General features: G+C 46.8%; 1 protein-coding gene across 1 annotated transcript in view; it reads left to right on the forward strand.

The window, feature by feature from the left end:
- LOC119379489 (poly [ADP-ribose] polymerase tankyrase-2) overlaps positions 1-23,001 on the forward strand; it is a 536,202-nt gene that overhangs the window by 427,625 nt on the left and 85,576 nt on the right. Inside the window, exons 21-22 of the mRNA XM_037648790.2 lie at positions 19,903-20,020; positions 20,085-20,176. Coding sequence (XP_037504718.1) covers positions 19,903-20,020; positions 20,085-20,176 — 210 coding nt within the window. The remainder of the gene's footprint in view (positions 1-19,902; positions 20,021-20,084; positions 20,177-23,001) is intronic.

The raw sequence follows: 23,001 nt of genomic DNA on the forward strand, positions 1-23,001 counted from the left end.
AGGCTGTCGCGACGGCGTCTTCGGTGGAGAGGGTTTCTGCGGTCCCGTATTTTACAATGTAAATTGGAGTGGATAATTTGAAGTGGCGGTCAGCACCAGCCCAGTTAATTCGATAACTTTAGGTGCCATGTGCCAATTCCTGATCCCGATTTCGCCGCAGATCCATGGAAATGATGGCCCTTAGGAGCCACAAGACAATGCCATCTAGCGATACTAATGAGTGAAAAGTGCAGCACCCCAGCCTCGCTGCTACAACGCGAAGCAGCGGTCTCTTGTCAGCTAGAAAGTGCGCCTGCGAAAATGACATGCTTCACTGCAACAGAGCGGTGACACGCGGCAGCATGTCGCATGCTTCTCGCAATGTGAGCGCGTCATGATTTACCGAGTCTTTCTGGGAAAAGAAAAAAATAATAAAGGACGATCTGACGGAATTCACGATGTATGCGAACCTCCAATTGGCGATTGCTCTGGCAATTGGCGCACTTGCATTGCTGGTGGAGTTTTGTCTGCAATGCCTACTTCGAAAACTTCAGTGATCATGTTTCTCAGCCAGAACACATCACGAATTCCGTCACAATGGCCGTTATTAAATTCTTTATTTTACCAGAAAGAATGGGTGAATGGTCGCATCATGACGCGCTGACGCTACGAGAAGCAGATGGCATGCTGCCCATGTGTCATCACTGTATTACAGTGAAGCACGTCTTCTTTTCCGCAGGGGCACATTTCAGCGGGCCACGAGACTTTTTTTTTTCCCGGCTCATTTTCTTAGGTTTGCAGCAAAATTGGGACCGGGTATTGCTGGAAACATAACCCTTGGAGCCGCAAACTAGCAGGCACCGCAGATGACCACCTATGATTACTTTCAGGAATTCAAAGTTCCTTGCACACCGTTTTTTGTATGTTTTGTTAATTAACAAACCCGCTTAATTTGAAGATTTTTCACAGTCCCAGTGACTTTGACTTCATGAGGTTTTATATAACAATTTGATTCAGTGAAAAATCTCAGCGCTTCTAAATGATGTGCGTAAATCCAATTCACCTCGCGAACTTCAACCTGTCGGAAAGTTAATGGCCATCACCGCACCCTGATGCTGTTTTAAAAAAAGGTAGTAGCTCGATCAGTGCGCAGACTATAAAAAGTGCAGCGTAAAAATGCGAAGCGCAGCGTCTGCTTATAGGTCCATTCGTGTCACCTGCACTTTATGAATGATGGCGCTGCACTCAGGTGTTCATTTCACGAGTTCAACATGGCGGCTTTGGCACCGCAGTATTCGTTTCGAAAAGATGCAGCCGTCGTGCAAGGCGAGTTCATGAATTCCCTGCGCCTACTTGTGAGGTAGTGCCGAGTGCATGCGGCACAAGATGGCTGGAACCGCAGCAGATGACAAAGCTGGCTGCATTCGTGTCTGTTTTAACGGAGTCCAAGAAGTACGTCATTGAACATTTTGCGGTAGTTGCAAATGCCGTACAATGTAAGCGGCACAGACTTTTACGAATCACAGCCTGTACAGCCCACAAGACAACCAACCGTAGCATAGTGCTTACACGACATCTGCTCTCTCGTATTCGTTTCAGCATCTCATTGCTGCTGGAAAAACGGCACCACGATGAACCAGTTCAAGTAGTGCAGGGTGAATCAAATATAAGACGCGCCCAATGTTGATGATCAAAAGTAGAAAAGGCAAGCGCAATTCAGCCTCACAGAAAGTGAAATGTATTCTGGTGGCAGTTCCTTTTCTTTGGGGATCCAGTTTTGGATACACCTCAATTGAGTGCCGATTCAAGGGCTAATTGAGAATGCCTGCAAGCTTATCATCGAGGTCCGGATATTTTCCCGTTTTCGGCCCATAGAAACTTTTCCTGGTGGGTGTGTGCAGCTGAAGATCTTCCTTTGTTTGCACCACCCACAGACACAGGTTTGGGGTGCACAAAATAGATGCGACACAGCTGTCTTCAGCGGGCGAAATGACTTTCCTTTGATATGAGCTTTCATAACAAAAGGGGTGCGCACCATTTCCACTTCACTGGGAACAAATTTACGCGGACAGACCTATGTCAAGCATGAAATGCGCCTGTGCTGGCTAGCTGTAAAATTAGTTCGTTGCCATTTTGTGATGGCAATGTCACTACATTTATACAGAAACCAAAATAAAAGTGCTACATCTGCCACTGATGATCGGCTGTTGTTAGTACCGCGAACATGGTTTCTCTTTTGTACTCGATCGACTCATTTTGCAAAACGTGCTTTCCAAATAATGTCTCGGTGCTGTGAAATCAGCTTGTGATATAAAATTTGTTAGTATCACCTTAAAAACTGTGAAATATCAAGTTTTCCAGGCTTGTGCCAATATTGCTCGTTACATCTCCCGCATCACCCAGCAGCACAGTTTCGTTTCCGTGCAGCGGACAGTGCGCTGCTGCCAGGTCTACGGGTTACCATGCAAATAGAATTTTCTTTTTTCGCCATGTTTTGCACTACATTTTGACGCGTTACTTGGGCAGGTTTGCGAAAGCGCGCACTCTTCCAGCGTCCGCAAAAGCTTTGTGCAGAAAACACGGGACCTGTCTCACCGGAACTGACGCCGGCGCCAACAACTGCTGCAGAAACCACTCGCAGCCACGGTGTAGGAGAGGGGAATTCGCACCGCAGATGAGGAAGTAATGATTTGAAAGGAGCGCACCCTCGATTGCCGTGTCAGTTGGGCCTCCACAGAAGTTGGAGGAGGTTGAGAAAATAGCATCTTTTCCTTTCATGTGAAAGGTGTTGTCGACACCACTTTGGTTCTACCAAATCGTGTAGATAAACACACTTCGGCCTCTGCATTGCCTCATTCTTTATGGGGAAACCAGGGAGCACCACTTAGCAGCACCCCTGCAGCGCTTCACCAACCTGGCCAAAAGAAACACTTTCATGTTCCAATCTCGTGAGAATATGCTGAGGGATGCTCTGCAACTTTTTTTTCTGTAATTTTGCTTCGAAGTATTCGAAAAATATTCAGTTCGATTCAAACTCAAACTTTAATATTCGCATTCACTTCACACCCAAAATTTTGCTATTTGCACAGCTCTACTTTTTTGTATGGAAAATTTCATTATACATTGAAGCTTGATATATCGAAGTTTCTGTGTGTACTGCGCTCCAGTTTCACAGCGTTACTTAAGTTGCTAAGTGTTACTAAATCAATCACAAGGGGCACGAATTGTCATCATGCGGGGAACCGAAGCTCAGTTGCACAGGCTCCTTCAGTGCTTACTTTGTGCTTTTTGTGCATGTTCAGCTTGCACTCCGCAAACACTGTTGACATTGGGTAACTCAGCTAATGCAAAACTTTATGCTAATCTTGCATTTGTTTTAAAAACAAGACCTGGTAATCGGTTAACTGTATAGGTCGCTATGTCGCTGCTATTTTGTCTTTCCAGTGAAGTCCAAACAGTTAAAAAAATGCGTAAACAATGTCACTGTAAGTAGTGACATTGTCTACTGTGAGTTGTGATTGTACGAAAGGTGTACCGTAACAGCTGTGGCCAAGTCACTGTTATGACTTCCTGTGTATAGCAACTGCCATCCAATGCCATACAGTGTAGAAGTTTAGAGGAAGACGGAGACTTAAAGAGATCAGGAAACCGGGAATGTCAAGGAGCCAACGTTTCAACATGTGGACTTGTCTTTGTTGGCAGCGTGTTTGTGTATGCTTTGCTCACTCCCTCGCAATCTCAACAAGCGGAGGGCAAGAAATAGCATGTGTGCAAACAATTGAGAGAAAGGGAAGGAGGGCGCTATTGAGATGGGGAGGTTTGTGTGCCAAATAAGTGTTTGGTGTTGTTTAGCAAGGGAGGAACAAAAAGAGAATGGGTGGGAGGTACCCATAGTGTGTGCGGGCTTCGGTCACATTGGCAGGGGAGGGAGGCATTGTGCTGAGTCACAATTCCACTATGTTTGAAGAAAATGGTGCCATGTGCTTATTGACTTTTGAGGTAAGGGGAGAGCAAAGTCTACACAAACACGCTTCTAACACTGCATTCAGACAACGGACCAAATCCAGATTTGGAGGGGCGAACGGCGCATCACGTGAGCTCACATCAGCGATTCTCCTCATACACACCTTCCGTGCGGCTCGTGGACGGATAATGCCAACCTGTTTTTCACATTGGGATTCACATCGGGATTCATTTGTCAGACAAACCAGCAGTGTCTGGCAACCAGTAGTACACTTTTTTTCTGCTCGAGTCGTACATCCGTCCTCGCAGTCGACATCAGTTCTTTGCCTTTTTTTTCTTTTTTTTTTACGACAGAGACTTGCCCTTAAGGCATAATATTTGTTGGGTATATTTGTGTTAAATGTGCGCCGTTAGGCCGGTGTTGTGTATGAAGTGAAGAAGTGTCTTGTGGAATGTGTTGTCATGTATCTATCGGTCATAACTGTTTGTGTCACTGTAGCGAAGACCAGCTTGCAGGAGATGACGGGAGCATTCCGACTGTAATGTAATCCTTGGCATGTCCATATAAGGTGGTATGCATCTGCTTGCATCACCGGAACAGAAAAGTACGGGCATGTATCACCAACTGGTAAATGCGACCAGTTCCATGTTGAGAGAACAGCTGGTGTAAGGGCCACCCCTGCCCGAAGCCTCCTAAGCATGACCTCCTCCGCCCTAGTAAGGTGAAGGGGGAGAGAGCAGACACACGGTGGGATAAAAGCGCGTGTATCCTGCCGGAGAACATTTTTACGGGCACGTAGTGTATTTAGGGGTTGAGGTGGAAGGGGAATAGATGGGAGGTCTGTATTAGGAGGGCAGTGTGCCTGTTGGTCAGCAGCAATATTGTGAGGGTTCACAGCATGGCCTTGAATCACCCTGATGCAAGTGGCTGTATTGCGGTTCATCTTATGTATCGCCTCGCAGATTTCCATCACCTTGTGAACTTTCTTGAGCTCCTGGATAGCCGCTAAAGAATCGGTGAATACGTCAAGTTGCCTAATTCTGGAGAGCTTAGAGGTGACATCCCGCACTGCGTCATGAATGGCTTGAAGTTCCATTACAAGAGGACTGGCTTCCGTAGATAGATAACGCTGGTGACCACTGATGAAATTATGCGTGGTACTAAGGAATGATGTCCTTCCGCTGTCTTGTAGGATGGACGCGGGTCTCCCATTGACCATCAGTCCGATACAATGCCTCCCTGGGAATTCACCACCATCACATCTAATAAGACAACCAAGATATGGCGCAGCGCTACATCAGGTATTATTGACGAACGATCTGTCATCGAAGCACCATGCGCTAACGTCTGCAAAGTCTATACAGTTCTTCGCTTGTTGGCGCAAGGTTCAGTTTATTTCTGCGGCCGTATTTTAGAACGATCACTTTTCAGATATCTATCCTTTTCAATGCATGCTGATTGGTGAGTCAGTTGTCATTTTAATCATTGCACACGCGGGATTCTATGGCAGGCAAAGCAGCGCTGTCACCGAGAGCGGTTGTCTCAGAATACGGCCCGTGTCTCAACACTGAATGTAAGGTAAAGATGCAAACCAAGAGATGGAAACACAATGTGCCGCAGTGCAATGTGCACTGTTAGTACCTGTTACCCGCAAAAGAAAAAACTGCCATTATAGATCCCTTCGTATGCCAGGCCTCAGGCATGGCCGCAGTGAAGTTGGTCTTCAGCAGCTCTCTGTACAGCAGGTTTTCTTCCCGTCCAGCCTTTCCACCAACAACACCATTTTCAGCTAAACATATTATAGTCCTTGTAGCGACAGAGAAGAGGCCGACACCCGTGTTGCCCTGGTTCAACACTTCTTCCTTCTTTATTGCGTGCTCTCGAGCAGCCCCGCCTTATGCCCGCTTCTTCGCGCGTCTTGTGCGCGGCATGGCGTTTCCCGCCAACGTTTTCCCGCGGTAGATTCAACATCCTCCCGGGGCCGCGCTGTTGTCGTTTGCTTGCGAGAGGTACAGCCGACTATAGTGCGCCGGACTTGCCGGCAAACGCCTCGACCACTCTGATGAATTCCCACTGCAGCGCTGACACGCTGTCGTCATTGGCATTGATGAAGACACAAACGTGCAGTCGCGACGAAGACGATGGCTGGCAGCGATCGGAGCGCTCGAGGCGCAAGCCTTCTTTCTTTGTTTCCACAGTCGGAAAAGCTCCTTGTGTTTCACACGCCGTCGCGAGTCCTGCATGGTGGAACCATGCCAACAGTCGCAATTTCTTGCTGGTAGCCCCTCGACGTGCTTGCTGGTTGGGAGGTGCGATCGTGTCAGCACCCGTGCTTCTTCGGGTTCCACGCAGAGTTGCGTTACAGGGTGGTCATCTACTGTCACGCCTCCCTGATCTTGAGATGTCAGTGAGAGGCAACGTGGAATGCGAAGGCCAGAAAGCTGAGGATGTTGCGATGCCGTCTTCTTCCACAAGTCCTCGACGTCAGGTGGTAGAGGCTCCTCCCAATCGATGCCTTTATCGAGCATGTCGTCCAAAGACGGTTCACCGTATTCGTGGGATGAGGCATTGAACACGGTGCGGACCTTTGTAGGCACGGCCTCACGTCGGACTGCCGCATGATGAGGCAGGTATTGGAGGGTCGGTCCAAGGGGTGCCGACGGCACTAATCTTTCCGCGTGGCCTTTTTTGAAGTACTCGCTGATGGTGGCATGGTACTCCTTCAGAACTTCTGGGTGATGCTGTATCTTGTGACGGTATCTTGTGACGTGACTGTGTAACGAACATAAATAACACGAGTTAACATGAAAATGATGACACGCATGTCATGTACAGCATGACTTACGTGCCACGCTCATGGAGCACTGGCGGCCGTTTCGCTAGCTTGATCTACCCCAAAATTGGTATTGCACGACGTGACTGTGTGACGAACATAAAAACACCAGTTAACATGAAAATCATGACACGCATGTCATGTACAGCATGACTTACGTGCCACGCTCATGGTGCGCTGGCGGCCGTTTCGCTAGCTTGATATACACCAAAATTGGTTTCTTGCGACGTGACTGTGTGACGAACATAAATAACAGGCGTGAACATGAAAATCATGACACGCATGTCATGTACAGCATGACTTACGTGCCACGCTCATGGTGCGCTGGCGGCTGTTTCGCTAGCTTGATATACACCAAAATTGGTATCTTGCGATGTGACCGTGCGACGAACATAAATAACAGGAGTTACCATGAAAATCATGACACGCATGTCATGTACAGCATGACTTACGTGCCACGCTCATGGTGCGCTGGCGGCCGTTTTGCTAGCTTGATATACACCAAAATTGGTATATTGCGACGTGACTGTGTGACGAATATAAATAACAGGTGTTACCATGAAAATCATGACACGCATGTCATGTACAGCATGATTTACGTGCCACGCTCATGGTGCGCTGGCGGCCGTTTTGCTAGCTTGATATACACCAAAATTGGTATATTGCGACGTGACTGTGTGACGAATATAAATAACAGGTGTTACCATGAAAATCATGACACTCATGTCATGTACAGCATGATTTACGTGCCACGCTCATGGTGCGCTGGCGGCCGTTTCGCTAGCTTGATAACACCAAAATTGGTATCTTGCGATGTGACCGTGTGACGTACATAAATAATACGAGTTATCATGAAAATCATGACACGCATGTCATGTACAGCATGACTTACGTGCCACGCTCATGGTGCGCTGGCGGCCGTTTCTCTAGCTTGATCGACCCCGAAGTTAGTATTGCGAGACGTTACTGTGTGACGAACATAAATAATAGGGGTTAACATGAAAACCATGACACGCATTTTCCTCAATGACATACAAGACGATGTATGCAGCTCTTCGCGGGCTGCTTCGCATTACATCGATTCCCACAATGCGTGGGATGTGCCGGCCTTTTATTTATAAAATACTGCGGACAAAAAGTCCAAGTAGGGTGAGCAAGATAGACACAATTATTTACTCAAAAGAACAGAATGAAACAAGGTTGAAACACACTTTTGACACAGTTTCTTTGGTCATAAGGTACAGGATTAAGATTAATAAAGAATAAGAAAAACTGAACAACTTGGTTGTAATACAACTCTAAGGAAGCCGTGAAGTAACAACATTATTTACGTATTAAATGGTGTCACGGGCACTGGGGAAATGCTATTGTTTGTGGAAAAAGAGTACAGAAAAGTGTCAGATACCCGAAAAGACTACCGAAAAGTATGCTTCATTCTGTTGCTGTGACAAACATTATTCTCGCTTGTGTTTGGAGAAAACATTCTTTTACGGAAGAGCTGTTAAGGTTGAGGTTGGCCGCGTGTCATAGATAAAAAATGTCATCATCATGAACCAGCACGTGCCATCTTCTTCGCCTTCCTCTTCTTCTGCTTCGCTAGCAGAATGCGTGCGCCGATTCGTCCGGCGAGGGATGAGCGAGAGAACGAGTACAGAGAAAGGAGAGAATTTCTCGGCGAGAAAAAATTATTTTTTTTTGCTGAGGCTAGATTCAAACTTGCGTACCCACGATCCGAATGCGAGCGTCCTAACCACTCGGCTATCCAGGCACGCTGGCAGAGCAGAGCATAGCTTCTTATAGCATTGTACAGCAAGGTGGTGGGAAAGGGAAGAGAGAGTGAGGAGGAGAGATGTGAAGGTTAGGAGGAGGGGAAAGAGGATGGGAGAATTAGTACAGAGAGAGAAAAATTGAAACATAGAAAGAAAGGGAAGGAAACAGAATAAGATTGAAGGCCAGAGGCCGACTACTCAGAGAGAAAGAAAGAGAGGAAAAGACAGAGAAAAAAAATATAGAGAGAGAGTTAGGAAGCAACATACACAAAAAAGGTGGGTAAAAAAGAAAGCATAGCCATGTGTAGTACAGTATAACAAGTATAGTTTGCCATGTGGCGTAGAAAAACAATCATCTTCATGAACCGGCATGTGCTCTCTTAGTTTTCTTCATCTTCGTCCTCTTCTTCCTCTTATGCTTCTAGTCCACCAGCTCTGCTGTGACCCAGCCTTGCGCAACTTTGTGCAAGCTGCGCTAATTTTTAGATGCGAAGTATCTCTTGCTCAGGGGTATGTAAGGCGGCGTGGTAATCCGCGCGCAGCGTTGTGGTCCGCACTCACACTATGCATGCGCGACTCTCCTCCTTCCCTCTCTCCAACAGCTGCGCGTTGCTCTCTCCACTTCTCTACCAGCACCTGCTTGCGCTTCTCCTGCGTTCTCGCTTCTGCTCTCACGGCGCATACGCTACTCTCCTCCTCTAGTCTCCTCTCCTTCAAGTGGTAGAGCGCTGCGCGCGTTCAGTCCGGCGCTTGCCTCGGTTGGCTCCTCTGAAATGCGGGCTCGACATGCCGAAATTCTCTCGCGCGCCTGTCGACGTTCCCCGCACGCCCTGTGAGAATTAACGGCCAGGCTAGAGGGAAGACACGACGCGCGTAGTGTTCCTCTTCGCGTTCCGCGACGCGAGGTCGGTAGCATGCCCAGCGAATGCCAACGGAACGCGATTGTGCAAGTGCTCCGGCTTCGCATCGCATCATGGTCCCCTTTAGCGGGAGATGGTGTAATTTTTTTTTTTTTTTCATGCCGTGGCTGCTTTTTAGAATTTTCAACGGTAGCAATACCTGGTCTACCAAGCATCTTGCAACAAAAAGATGTTTCTCGCATGCCTATGAATTTGTTTTCGTGTGATTGAAAGGCATTAGGTTTTTATATACAAAAATTTGAAATGAATTTGTTTTCTACAATTACAAAACAGGGAGAAACGTACAAATCTCTTGGATCAATATATTTTCTTTGAAATGTAATGTTCTCAAAGTAGCCATCCCAACTATGTGCCCACTTTGTCTAGATGGCAAAGAAGCAGCTAAAAATTTTTTTAGGTTTCAAAAATTTTAAAAAAATCTTAAGCTGTGCCCGAATAAATGAAGCTAATTCTGATAAAAGTTGCTGTTTGCGGCATATTCAGTTGCGAATTGCTGTTAGGCGGTTCTGTGTCAAAATATTTAATCTAGTACGATTTAATGGCATTTACTTCAAGAAGTTTGGACAGATCACTTTTACCTTTAAGGTAAGAAATAATTTAGCAAATTAAACACTGACGCCCTACTCCAGCATTGCTGTGCCCTCGCTTCGTTGCAGTGCTCTGTCTCGAAGTGAAAGAATGAAGCGAGGCAGATGCGATGCGTACAATATCCGATGGTCCGGGAAGCCTCTCACGAAGCAGCACTGAGATGACATGATTAGGGGCAAAAGGGAGAAGTTGGAAGGTAGCTCCAATGGTACAGGGAGTACAAAGCGTTCACTGTGTTTTCGGGTGTTTCAAGCCACGCTACTTTTCATATGCGGAATGACTAATACTTTTGTGTCCTGGGGAGATTTACACACACCTAGAGTAGACTCTGACTTCCCTCCTTTTGGTGGTGTGCAAATGCTGCCATATATGGAAACAAAAATTTCAAATCTCAGTTGCTTTGGAGCTGGTGAGCCCTCTTAAGTTTTTGACCATTCGAAAGAATCATGCTCTTGGTTTTGTGAGACGAAAACTTTACAATTATAGGGCAACAGCTGTGCTGGGTATAATGGCCGAGACGATGAGCACGCTCTATTTCTGTTGCGTCAACATTTATCTGTAGACCAGAGTTCAATGAATAATTGTTTAGGTTCGGTGAATGTCTCCTTGCCGGAAGTGTCTGAAATGCCGTAGAAAATTAGATCATCGCAACGTCTGCATTTTTCTGCATCATCAACACGAGTTTCCAGCTTGACACTGCGCCGGCTCATCTAGCCTGTAACGGTGTGTATTTCATCTACGTCACTTCGTAAGGGATGAAGTCTCTGATAGTGGCTTTCTAGGTTGGCTAATCGTGTGCCTAAGTTTGTGATTGCTTCGTCAGTTACGACTAGGTGGCCTTTCAGATCCCTTACCTCAGCGATCATTTTGTTTGGCCAGCCGACAGCTTCTGCAGTTCAAGATGTAGGCTTTCGGAGGTAACGGGGCCAGGGTTACTCTTAATGTTGCCAGCACATAGTATTAGTACACGGATTACATTAACACATTCCGTAGCAATGGCAAGACAGCAGTGCGGGCTCGGCACCTGTACCAGGCTATAATTACTTGATATTTTTGCAAGTAGAGCATACGATTCACCAACCTGCATGATGTAAAGCAGAGAATTAGTGAACTCCTTGTTCTCGCCCCATGTGTTAGTGTTCATTAGGCGCTGCATTCTAATGGATCCGTACCAACGAGCTCACCTCAACACCCTCTTGACTCTTTCTTTACCATGCCTGTTAAAATCGATCACCGGTGATCGATGCTCTGAATCGTCAATTTTGGCATGTTTAATGTGTTTATCATGCGCCTATCACGTCCTACTAGTTACTCCAGCCACTGAACTTTCAGAATCAGATATCACATCCTACTAGTTAGTCCAGCCACTGAACTTTCAGAATCAGATATCACATCCTACTAGTTAGTCCAGCCACTGAACTTTCAGAATCAGATTGAATTTGCCCGTTTTGGCAACAGAGTGACTTTTGACAGACCTTTACGTGAACCAATGTGCGTGCGTTGTTGGGAAAATGCACTTGGCTGACGAACTTGAGAGAAATGCATGCCGCTCGGGGTTATGCTCCAGTAACATCAAAGTTCTGTAATCAAAAGAACTTTTGCAAGTCAAATATGAAATTATGGTGTCAGCTTCGCAACCTGACAGTGTTATGCTGTAATAATTGCCTGAAATTTATGCCAGCTATTCACTAGAGCTGTTGTTTGGAGTTTAGGAAGATTTATTATACCAAAAATTATTTCCAAAGGTCCGCCACATGTATAGCGTGTAGACGTGGCCTTTTCAGCCAGTTTCCAGCAGCTTCGGTTTCGCTTTTATTGTTATATCAGACACAGGGCCACATCCCGTGTTGCTAGTCGCTCCTATGGCAGCGGCGTCACGCGCGCATGGGTGGGCACCTGCGCCGCGAGCTACACGCACCACTCGAAACTATATTAGAACCGCACTTGAATTTAGTGACGACGAGCTCAGAGTCCGAAGATGACAGCCCCTCATCTTCATGCTCTGATGGCAACGATGTTTTGCGTGAGCTTGAGACATCCGCAGCGCTTCAGGGGTTGGTTCATTTATGGCCTCAAGTGGTCTCCTCCACCAACGTTACTAGAACAAACTCAGTTTAAAAGCTCCGCCGGAGAGGCGGTCCGCGTGGCGGTCGTGAGAACTAGTGGCGCTGCAGTCACGTCTAGCTCCCGCGGCTGGCGCTTGTTGTGATCGGCGCCGCCGATGTACGAGCGCACGTGGGTTACAGCGTCGTCTGCGCTTTGTTAGCTCGTCATTTTTGCGACTGTTCTTGATCAGGCTTAGCGTCTTGTACGAAGACACGTGCATGATGTACGAAGCGTAACGAGGGCGAACAGATTCACAGTGCGGTATGCCGACTTGCTTTGCGCCGGGCTGCAAGAGCGGCTACCGCAACGACGACTCCGCTTCACGACACTTCTTCGGACCTGCAAAAGACCCTACGCCATTCTAGCTTTGCATCGCAAAGATAGAGAGCTTACTGCGAAATGCAAGGTCTGTGACGTTCATTTTGAGAGTGACGGCATTGTAAAGCACTATCGTCGTGTCGTTGCGGGACAAGAAGTTTTGATCCCACGTGGAAAATGGGAACTCACGCCAGGTGCCGTGCCGCGCTTGTCCCCAGTACTTCCACACCACATTTCAAAGCCAAAATGTTCGGGATTTAGGCGCAAATCCCCCCTAAAACGCACGGCGTCCCACGAAAGCCCAGTGCCCAATTTGGAGGAGCCGCCAGAAATAGAACAGCAAAACGAAGGGCAGGCGATTACGTATATACGCTACCGAGACTGAGAGTTGCATCACACTGACATTCGATTAGTTGTCAGCTGTCGCTATGCCTTCAAAGCAGTGGATTTTTGAGAGGTTTTACGACGAGGTATTGAACAAAATGTGCGGAATATTTTACACTCGCCGGCTCGGGAACGGGCTGCTCAGCGGAAAAATTTGACACGGCACACATAGAAAAGACGAGGACCAGCGCTGGTCCTCGTCGTTTCTATGTGGACCGTGTCAAATTTTTTTGCGCTGAGCAGTTTAATAATGGAATACCAACTAGCCCAATCCCACACTTTGCTTCGGGAACGGAGACTTATTGTGTAAAAGATAATTGTAGTTGACGAGCAGTTTAACTGCGAAGTGAACGGCTACAGCACGAAACGCAAACGGCTGTCGTACAGTGTAAAGTGCTGCGGGCATGTAACATCTGCTCGGTACGGTACGGTACGGAGAACTTTATTTAAAGATCCGGAGAAGTGCCACCCCTTAGGGTGACACCGCGGGCCTCTCCCACGTGGGGACAGTTAGACCTAGCCTAACCGCCGCATCGCAAGCTATCTGGACAGCCCAAAGTTGATGTTGATATTCCGAGCTCTTGAGGGCGAAGTTGAATACTGACGACTCTTCTAGCGACAGAGTACGCGCGAATAACTGCTCGATGCCCATCATGGCCGATCTGTTCGAATTGTTTAAGGCACCGTAGAAGGATGCGACGTAGAAAGATGAGACACCGAAAATACAACTATCCACTGAAAAAATTGCTCAGAGACGACATCTATTCGATGTAATTGCACACAGCGATTTCATTTCCCGAGTTCTCGCAAAATTTTCCGATTTTGGGTCAGTATTCCTTCAACAGTCGCGAAAACGTGTCTTGTAAACATTCCAAAGCATTGGTGATGTTTTTCGAGAAAGTTTTTTTCAATAAATTGTAGAAACATGAGTACTGTTTTTCTAGAACCTTTTTGTATCTCGAGTAAGTACGCTTCTTTGTGCACTATAAAGGCTCTTACAAACGTGTTGGGTTGTTCTTGGTCTAGATAAGACGGCAGCGGCTAAAATTGTGGTGGTAGTTATAAAAATTACTCTGAAAACCCTCATTCGCTTAGAAACTCCTATGCTTGGAAGTTAAGCGCAATTCAGACAGCTCAAATATTGTTCCAGGGTCATGACGTCGACGAACGCAGCAGTCAGCAGGTCCGAGATGAAACTCTTTATTTGGCCGAACTTGTGGCCGGGAAACTGAAAGTCAAACTACAGCAATAGACTGATAGCGGCGAACAGAGCGTCGACCGTCGATCAACTGACAAGCGGTCAAGCGCGTCGGCTTTTATACAGGCGCTATCGAACTTTCCAGCAATATCGCTGGTGGCGGCGTTATCTCTCGCCAAAGCTGGAACATTCGCGTGCAGCGCGCAATCTTACCAAAACGATCTATTACAATCGCGAAGCTTCTCGAACAGTGTTTCGCGGTCAGCGTCGAGCGTTGATAACCGTCCTTGCTGGTCAAACCCGAATACATCAAAATAAAACAAGAAGTGGGCGTGGCAATATAAACCGAACATCGATTCTTAGCCAATCAATGAACAACGCACGCGGGCCAATGCATGCAGACGACCTTATGCATATCCACCTAAGTATCCACCTAACTAGTACAATAAGAAAGTTGCCGCGCAGTTGCCGCGAGCAGCTGCGCGGCGGACCGCAGCCGTGGCAGCAGACGACGCGCTGATAGTGGCGCAAGACGGAACTGCAGCGCCGCTAGTTCTCGCGACCGCCGTTCGGACCACCCTCCTCCGCTGGCGGAGATACGGAGCTTTGAAACTGAGTTTGTTCTAGTAACGTTGTCCTCCACCGCGCGTACATAGCTGCTGACTTTTGTGCACAGTCTTAGATCTACTCTGGTTGCATGCAAGGTCCACACGTTGCTAGGGCACGATGTGCTGGCGCTGGTTGCAAAGCTTCTCCTGACGACAAGAAGGCCGCCGGAGCAGATCTCGGCCCTGCACTACAGAGCGGCGCGAGATGTTTTAGGACTGCGCATGATTTCGTTTTGTTTTTTTTTTCAATGCTATCTGCAAAAATATGAATAAATATGCTTGGATACATATTTAGGAACGCCAGCCTATGCGGAGAGAGGTGACGACAGACGAACTGGTGAAGTTTATTGCACATCTGATTTATATAGGTGATGGTCACATTGCGGGCATCCATCTATTTGGAACACCAGCAGGCTATTCTGGTACAAAAAAAAATATGCGAAAAGTGAATGAGTGCACATGTGTCTCACGAAAACCAGGTATTTCTTCGTCGCATTCCATGTGCAGTCAAGCAGCACCTGGGTTCAGAATTTTTGTCTGTTTTAATGGAAACATTGTGTAGAACATTTATTACTGTTTATACTATTCCTGGGTCCTTTATCTTCAAAACGTATATTCTGAACTTTCTTTGTTAACTTTCTTTGTTCTGAGTGCTTTTGGATATATTGTGTTTTTTATTGCTCTATCAGCTGGTTACACACTTTGACATTTTTATACATTCCACAGTAATTTTGTTGCTTTACAACTTATATTTTTTCGGGAAGACCATTTCTATATGCATAATTTGGTATGCTGCAATGCATGCTGGACTACTTTTCTGGCTTTCTTCCAGAGACATATGAAACATAACCATTTTCTCGCGGTGACGAAAGAGCTAAGGAAAGAGCATCATCACTGCTGGATAGAAGGTGGGCCACAGCAAAGACTGCAAGGGACATGGGGAAAAAAGCACCATGAAAGATACTGCTTGTGCCATAAACAATCTAGAGTAGTGGCCTTGTGCTGCAGTGTGAATATTTGAACAGTGAATTGCCATCAAAGGGATGTTCAATGTCTGGGCTTCACCGTTCCTGTCTGTGGGCACCTAACCTAGCCCAACCTGAAGGGGTGTTGTTTGCATCCACCAACAAAAGCCTAGACTGAGGAGAATATATGTACTGGAGACACCGCCTTTGAGTTACTGCACACATCAAAGAGAAGACAGTGGAGAACGTGTGTCATGGTCATGGCGGGACAGAAACAGGGAAGTGTACTGCCACGGCAGTGAAACTCAAAGGGTCGAAATCTCATGAGTCTGCAAGCTTCATCAAATAGAGCATCATCAAATCATTTGCACCACAAATTAAGTGACGCACCGTGTACCAAGGCTGCTACAGACAATTATATCTATACCATCCTTCTCACCACTGCCTTGCCTCCTCAACTCATGAGACACGCTGGTGATCGCAACGCTCTCATGAGTGCACTCGAAAGTTTGAGCTTCGCCCAGTCAGACCTCCGATATTGCGCGCTGAACGGTTGCGCGCAATCTCGGAGGCCATGGCCCGGTGCACCCGGCAGCACGCCGTCTGGCAACAGAGATGACGCTCGCGGAGTGGTTGCTATCTTCTCCAACAGGTGCCACCATACTGCGAGCCGATCATATTTTATTCTCCTCTGTGGTGAGAACCTGCAAAAGCATGCGGACAAATAAAAAGAATTCGAGAACGATCATTGAAAAGTGTAAACTCGGGCAGTGTGGTTGTGTCTTCAGGGGTGAAGTTACAACCGCAGACACGTGGATCGTGGCGTTGACTGGAGCGTGACGCTCATCGCAGCGACGAGCTGAAGCGATTCCGCTGGACATATGCCTCACAAACATTACACGATGTCGCAGCTTTACAAGTCACCAATTGCTAGATATGTGGTACGCAACACAACTAAGGCAATTCATTGTGTCCAAGAAAATAAACCTCGAGATAAACACTGTTGCTCAGCTCACGTCAACACGGGACACATTGTAACGCAGGCAGACGATGCTCGCTGCCCAAAGGAGGTTCAGTGACGTGGACTGGGCATATACGATCAGATCGGTCACTGGGGGCTATGTGTATTGGAACAATTCCACGTGTAGAAGGCGCGAGAAGTTGAAAATTCGTTCAGCTGAGCCACTGCGACCTGTAGCAATTCATAGGTTTAAAGTCTTGTAATAAATTACACAGTTCACGCAGAGAGCTTAAATCGGTCTTCAAATGATTCTTAGGACTTGCTTTACCGGCTCAATGCGTTTATACAAAATCGTCAAAACCGTTTCAGGGTCCCTTAAGGCATATTCTGATGCATTATGCAATGCGAGATCAAATGGTCAGGCCATCAGAATCCCACGTAATGGGGATTGAGTGTACTTATATACATCTTGCCAGGTCTGTGTCCCATAGTTACAGTGCACTTGCAATACTTCTGCTATATTTTGATGATGAACTGCTGCATCGGGTCTGTACTGCCATTGCATGCATTGTAGTAAAATTGCTATTTACTATGTTAGTGAACCCTGTAAAGTCAGTCACTCGCATTCTTGGCCACATAGATTTCAGTTTTATTGCTGTTCAATGCTTGAAGCTTATCACAAGCCATTTAATGCCATCATAAAGAAATGAAGCTCACCGCTGTGTGTTTAGTCAGTGCTCAAGTGGCATTTTGCCACAATATGGCAGAAAGTCAGCACTCTGTGTGCGTCACCTTTCTTGTCCTCTTCTTCGCTTGCGCTGTATCCCCTCCGATGTCTAACCAACACGCCCAAGCTTCGATACTAAGCAGCGGCAGTGGCATTGTCTGTCAGTGAAAAGTCCCAATGGAGGCAAAGAATAAAAAGGAGTGCTCGAGCTGGAATCATACTTGGGCATTTTGTATAGGGAACCCAAGCTCAAGTTGATGGCGCGACAACAGCGCCGCACTGCGGCTCTGGAGAGAAGCTCTGGCAAAACTGGGGGCAGGCGCAGCCCACTCAGCCTGTTTGTCGCCAGCAGGAACACGCGCACCACGCGTTGCTCAGTCGGTGCGGGGAACTGGGGCGCCGTGCCGACAGTTTGTCACACTGAACCGAGAGTTCTGCTGTGAAAAGCTGCATTTCCGTGTTGACAGAAGCGACCCTGCGGAAGCAAGGCCCGAAGTATTGCTGTGTCGTACCTGCCACAACAGTGCAGACAACACCAAGGCATGCGATTCACGTGTGAAACTGTATTGGTTCCTGGGCATGTTGCACAAGAAACAAAGGCGACAAGCGTGGATCGCCGCAGTAAGGAGAATAAAGTACGTCCTAGCTGACAGCGCTGTTTCGCCTCCTGTTTTGGCTGTCTCTGTTCATTGCTTTCGTTCGTTTTGACTACCTGAATCGGTACGTAACGCGGCACATGCACGCAACGACTACAGTAATGATTACTGGCTGTCTTCTCGCATTGTGAAAGTCCAGTCATGGTTGTAGGTGAAACAACTTTGTGTTTTGATTCCCCATGTTTGTGAGACGTACCCGTAGTTGTTGAACGTTCACACTCGCGTTATATCGTTAGCATTGCGCGGTGGTTGAATTGAACTGAACTCGGCACATTGTCAAAAGTTCGGCGCCTGTAATTTACGCGTCGGGAAGGCTGCTTTATCACGCCGGAGCAGACGTCTCTGCATTTTCAGCAAACTTTGACATCGTTCTGCTGGTTTGTTTTTGTCACTTTACTAGGGTGATATACATTTAAGCCGCTAAATATAACTGGCACTTAATACACGCTTTGCAATTGCCGCCTTGCAGTAGCCATTTCTGACTTAGTGCGATTTTCTAGCCGCATTCGCGCAGCATGTTTTATGCACCTGTCAAGTCGATATACTCATAAAAAGAGAGTGCAAGCATGACGCGAGAGCCAAAAAAATAAGGCGAGCAGTTCAACTTGCTTCACAGTGATTAAGGCTCAGCTAGCTGCCTCACGTCTTAATCGGCGGGTGATGCTCCAGCGGCACGAATGACTCGACTCTAACCTGCTCAGGAAAAAGTGCCATGGCCGTATAATTTCTTTTCTTCGCATGCCGCAAAAGTTTGTTCACGAAAGTACACGGCTGCTACTGCAAGCATGCCATATCAAAACAGTCATATGATTCATAGTCCACAAAGCAGAACATCGATAGCGTGCACACCTTCATTTAGGAGTGCATATGGACCACTACGTATTTTTAACATGACAGAATGAGACTTATTTCAGGGCATACGTCCTACACGGTGTAATCACGACTTCGGAAATGCATTTCGCTTTGAGTCGAGCGTCGTTGTCGTTGATCGTCTGCTCTTGACCGTAAGCGTGATTGACGAGCCTTTCTCCTTTTATCAAGCTCGCTTTTCGGAATTGCCTGTCCAGTCTGAAAATCTATTTGAAGCCGTACTGCAGGCAGTACATTGTGAGGCCAGCAAGTGCACCACGAGAGCTCTGCATGTGCACAGAAGCGAGCGGCAGCATGTTGGAGAGAGAGGAAAACGCGCATTGTTTACCCCCACTTTCTATTTTTCAGCCAGAGATGGCGCTGCCGGTCAAGATTAGCAGCACCACTAAGCGATGCTTAGGGAGCCTATGGCAGTCAAGTATTTCACCACAAAGCCACGACAACACTTAAAACTCCTTCGGAGAAAGACCCTATACAGGAGTAATGTTGGGCGAGCAGTCATATTAACAGATGGAATATTGCGTCGCAGAAGCGTCGAATTGCACCATCTGTCGCACCATGTAAATTGTGTAACGAGTGGGTAGTTTAAATCTGCTTACTCATTCCGAAGCTATAATTCATTCATCGTCATCATCGGCCACAGTATCAACAAAGTGTGCAGCTTCATAGGTGTGTGTATTGCGTTACAGGCACATAATGCGTACTACGCAACTGTAATTGCTGTAGGTGGCCTAATAGAGTTTACAACAGCCAATGGCTCCTGCAGCCAAACGCTCCTTTCGCAGAAGAGACTGTTGGGCTAGTTGGCTCTCCATGAACACTATACTCTTTTGATGTTCCTTTCCTCGCCGCATGTTCAGGTGTCTACTGAGGTACGTGGCAAGCAAATGAGAAGGCGATGCGAATGGTGGCCTCGTAACGCTACCACATTCTACTCTTAAAGGAGAAGCTTAAGCGTCTTTCATGTTTTCTTTTTTGTCATGTGAGCATTATTTGTGTGGCATCATTTGCTTTTCTTGTACACACTGTTTGAGGCTTATGCTTCTTACTCCTCAGATTACAATTGACATTCTGGCTGAGATGGGTCACGAAGAACTGAAGCAGATAGGAGTCTCTGCTTATGGCCATCGACACAAGTTGATGAAGGGGATTGAAAAGTTACTCACAGGTCGAGGTGGGTGCCAGATCAGACTGGCATCTTCTACTTCTTAACTAAAATTACTTTGTATTTTTTTCAGCAATCTCGTCAACACTTATGCCCAACACAACTGGAACTGTCTTAGTGGACCTGTCGCCTGATGATAAAGAGTACATGGCTGTAGAAGAAGAGGTGAGCAGGCAGCATTATTATTGTCTCATACCTGTACTATGTTATCAGATAGAAAATAATGCCCAGATGGAAGTTGTACCTGTACTATGTTATCAGATAGAAAATAATGCCCAGGTGGAAGTTGTACTTGGACTTGCATTGCTAGCAGGTGTGTATGGCGTGCCGCTTCACTTTACCGAAGACGGCACCTACAAGGCATATGACTTCGGTGCATTTTTAACAGAGAAGCTGATTAAGCCAGCCCTAATTTGTCCAACGTAGGCAGAAAACTCTGCACCGCAATGATGTCACTGTGCGCACCTAGCAGCTGTTTGCACAGCTGTGCATCTGCTTCGCTAGCCCATACACGGCTCCGCCGCCAGCTGAGCACGACAGCGCTCGGTCGTGCCAGACGTGTCATCACAGCCAACTGCGCATGCACTCCTTCGTGCCGTATAACGCCGACACGTGGCGCCACCGCACCAGAATGTAGACGTGGGAAGACCGAAGAAGGTTCGCAATGCCGATGAGGAAGCCACTTACCAAGAATTGCAGCTCGCTGCCAAGCGACACTGCGAACCCCACTGAACAAGCCCATCCTGAATGTCGTGCCAAGGTTTCTGCCTGGCGACGCCGAGCTGAAGATTCCAAATTTGAGAACAAGGAGCGCGAGTCTTGGAGGGCCAGTAAGCAACAATGTCGAGAAGAAGATCCCGACGTGAGAGAAGCCGAGAACGAATGGTACCATGCTCGCAAGTTGGTGGGAGACACAAACGGCTGGTTTGAGCCGGTCAGCTCCACTGTGCCTTGAGCCTTGCGCCCAAGCTGCACCACGCTTTTTTTTGGACTCATCTTCATGGAAAGTTTGGCTGGGTATACATCTAGGATCTTTGCACATGGGGGATGCCTGGAGGCGAGAGCAGCTGGAACTTTTGTTAGGGGTAATGAAAGAATTGTGGCACAAACTGAGAACGAGGAAAAGCAAGAGCAGACGGGATAAGACGTCTGTATAATGCTACGCGCTAGTGGTGGCGGAAAAAGAGAGCGAAGAAGTTGGTGGCTGTTGTGGCTGAAAGTAAACAGCTGGTCGCTTCGAGTTCCCTGTGTGTCATTTCCTCTTGCGACAGACTGGTGGAGGTGCTGGGTACGGCGACGTCCTATGCCTGCTGGTCCTGAACCAGAAGCAACCAACGCCAGTGCACCAGGGTCTGCTGATATCCATCGAAGCAGCCGCCGCCTTCAAGGTCTACCACCACAGTACGGTCCCCTGGCAAGTTCCTCGAGGAAAATGTCTGCCACGACCGCAACCCAAACCGAGCATGACCCATTCGCTGCCATACCCTGTGTCGTCAACACGCCTCGCACGCCCAACCCATTCCACGGCGATGCCAGTGAGGATGTGGAAGACTGGTTGTGGAATCGTCGTAAATTGAAGAACGTTTACATCTCCCTCGTAGACGCGGCAAGAGTGTGATACGAGAACCACGAAGCTTCATTCACCAGTTGGCAAGAGTTCCACCGGCAGCTTCGTGAGGCCTTCAGCAACCCCGAACAAAAAGAAATAGCTGAGCAGGCACTTTCTTCGCGGTTTCAAATGCCGAACGAGAGCGTCGCCATGTTTATAGAAGACATGTTGCGATTGTTTCGACGGGCTGACCCCCTCATGTCAGAGGAAAAGAAAGTACACCTGTTAATGCGAGGCATAAAGGAACAGTCTCTCGCGACAATACCTGTGTATTCCTGGCGTCCTGTCCTGTCTTCTGTTGTTTTTTTCCTAGTTCTCAGTTTGTGCTACTAAATTTTCGTTAAGGTGATAGGCCACCTTCAAAAGTCAGTTTTTTTTTCTGCAAAATCGATTTTTAGTTTTTCGCTTCTTGGGCACACCCAAACATTCAAAAATATGTTGCAACAAAAATTATTCTTTCATCACCATGAGTTTTCGAGTTACAGCAAATTTTCCATACCCCATGCTCATATAGCGAAACCAAAACCACATTGCATTGGTTTCGACAGTAAGCGTTGTTTCTTCTATATTAATGATAATCAAAATACTTAATAAATTTTATTTTGGTTGTTACATCAAAGGATGTCATTAAATATATCTTTTTGTTTCTAATTGCATTTATATCTCTAAAAACGGCCAGAAGGGGGACGCACACCTTTTGCAAGCTCTGAAATCTTTGCATTTGTCTCAAAATAAGAATTTGCTCCAAATCCTGTGACGCAAACTTTCATAACTTTTTTCTCAGTGTGCACTTCGAACTGAAATTTTGTATACTAATTTACGAGATATATATGTGTGCGGTGAACGGGAATAAAAGAAATTCATGGAGTATTTTTGAATTCACAGCTGATTTTCCAAACAGGTTGAGTCTAAATTCGCTCTTTTTCTCCGTCTTTTTCGTTTGTTTAACATTACTTCCTTGATATTTACTGCATAATATTTATCCTAGTTCATTGCATAGCTCCAACCTTTAGTTACACAGATGCCAAAGCTTTACTGAATTAAGCCGCCCATTAGTCACTTGTCACGGCTGGCGTGACTACCACTTTTAATGCAATTTTTGACAAAGATTACCTCCCAATAGATAAATAATCAATATTCTGCACTGTAAATGGCTGGGTAAGTTAAATAAGACATGCTTGTTTCGAAGAAAACATTATTTCAACTCTGGCTGCTCTTGAAAAAAAACTTTTTTTTTTTTAGTGGCCTACCACCTTAAGCTATGCACAAACTCGCCCAATGTTACACTCTGCTAAATTGTCATGGCTCTTTTTAGGAAATGGAATACCACTACTGCGGACAGCACTATTGATCTGATTCTGAATTTCAACCACCAATTATG

This window comes from Rhipicephalus sanguineus, chromosome 1 (assembly GCF_013339695.2).
Source record: "Rhipicephalus sanguineus isolate Rsan-2018 chromosome 1, BIME_Rsan_1.4, whole genome shotgun sequence".
In the NCBI taxonomy this organism is placed as follows: domain Eukaryota; kingdom Metazoa; phylum Arthropoda; class Arachnida; order Ixodida; family Ixodidae; genus Rhipicephalus; species Rhipicephalus sanguineus.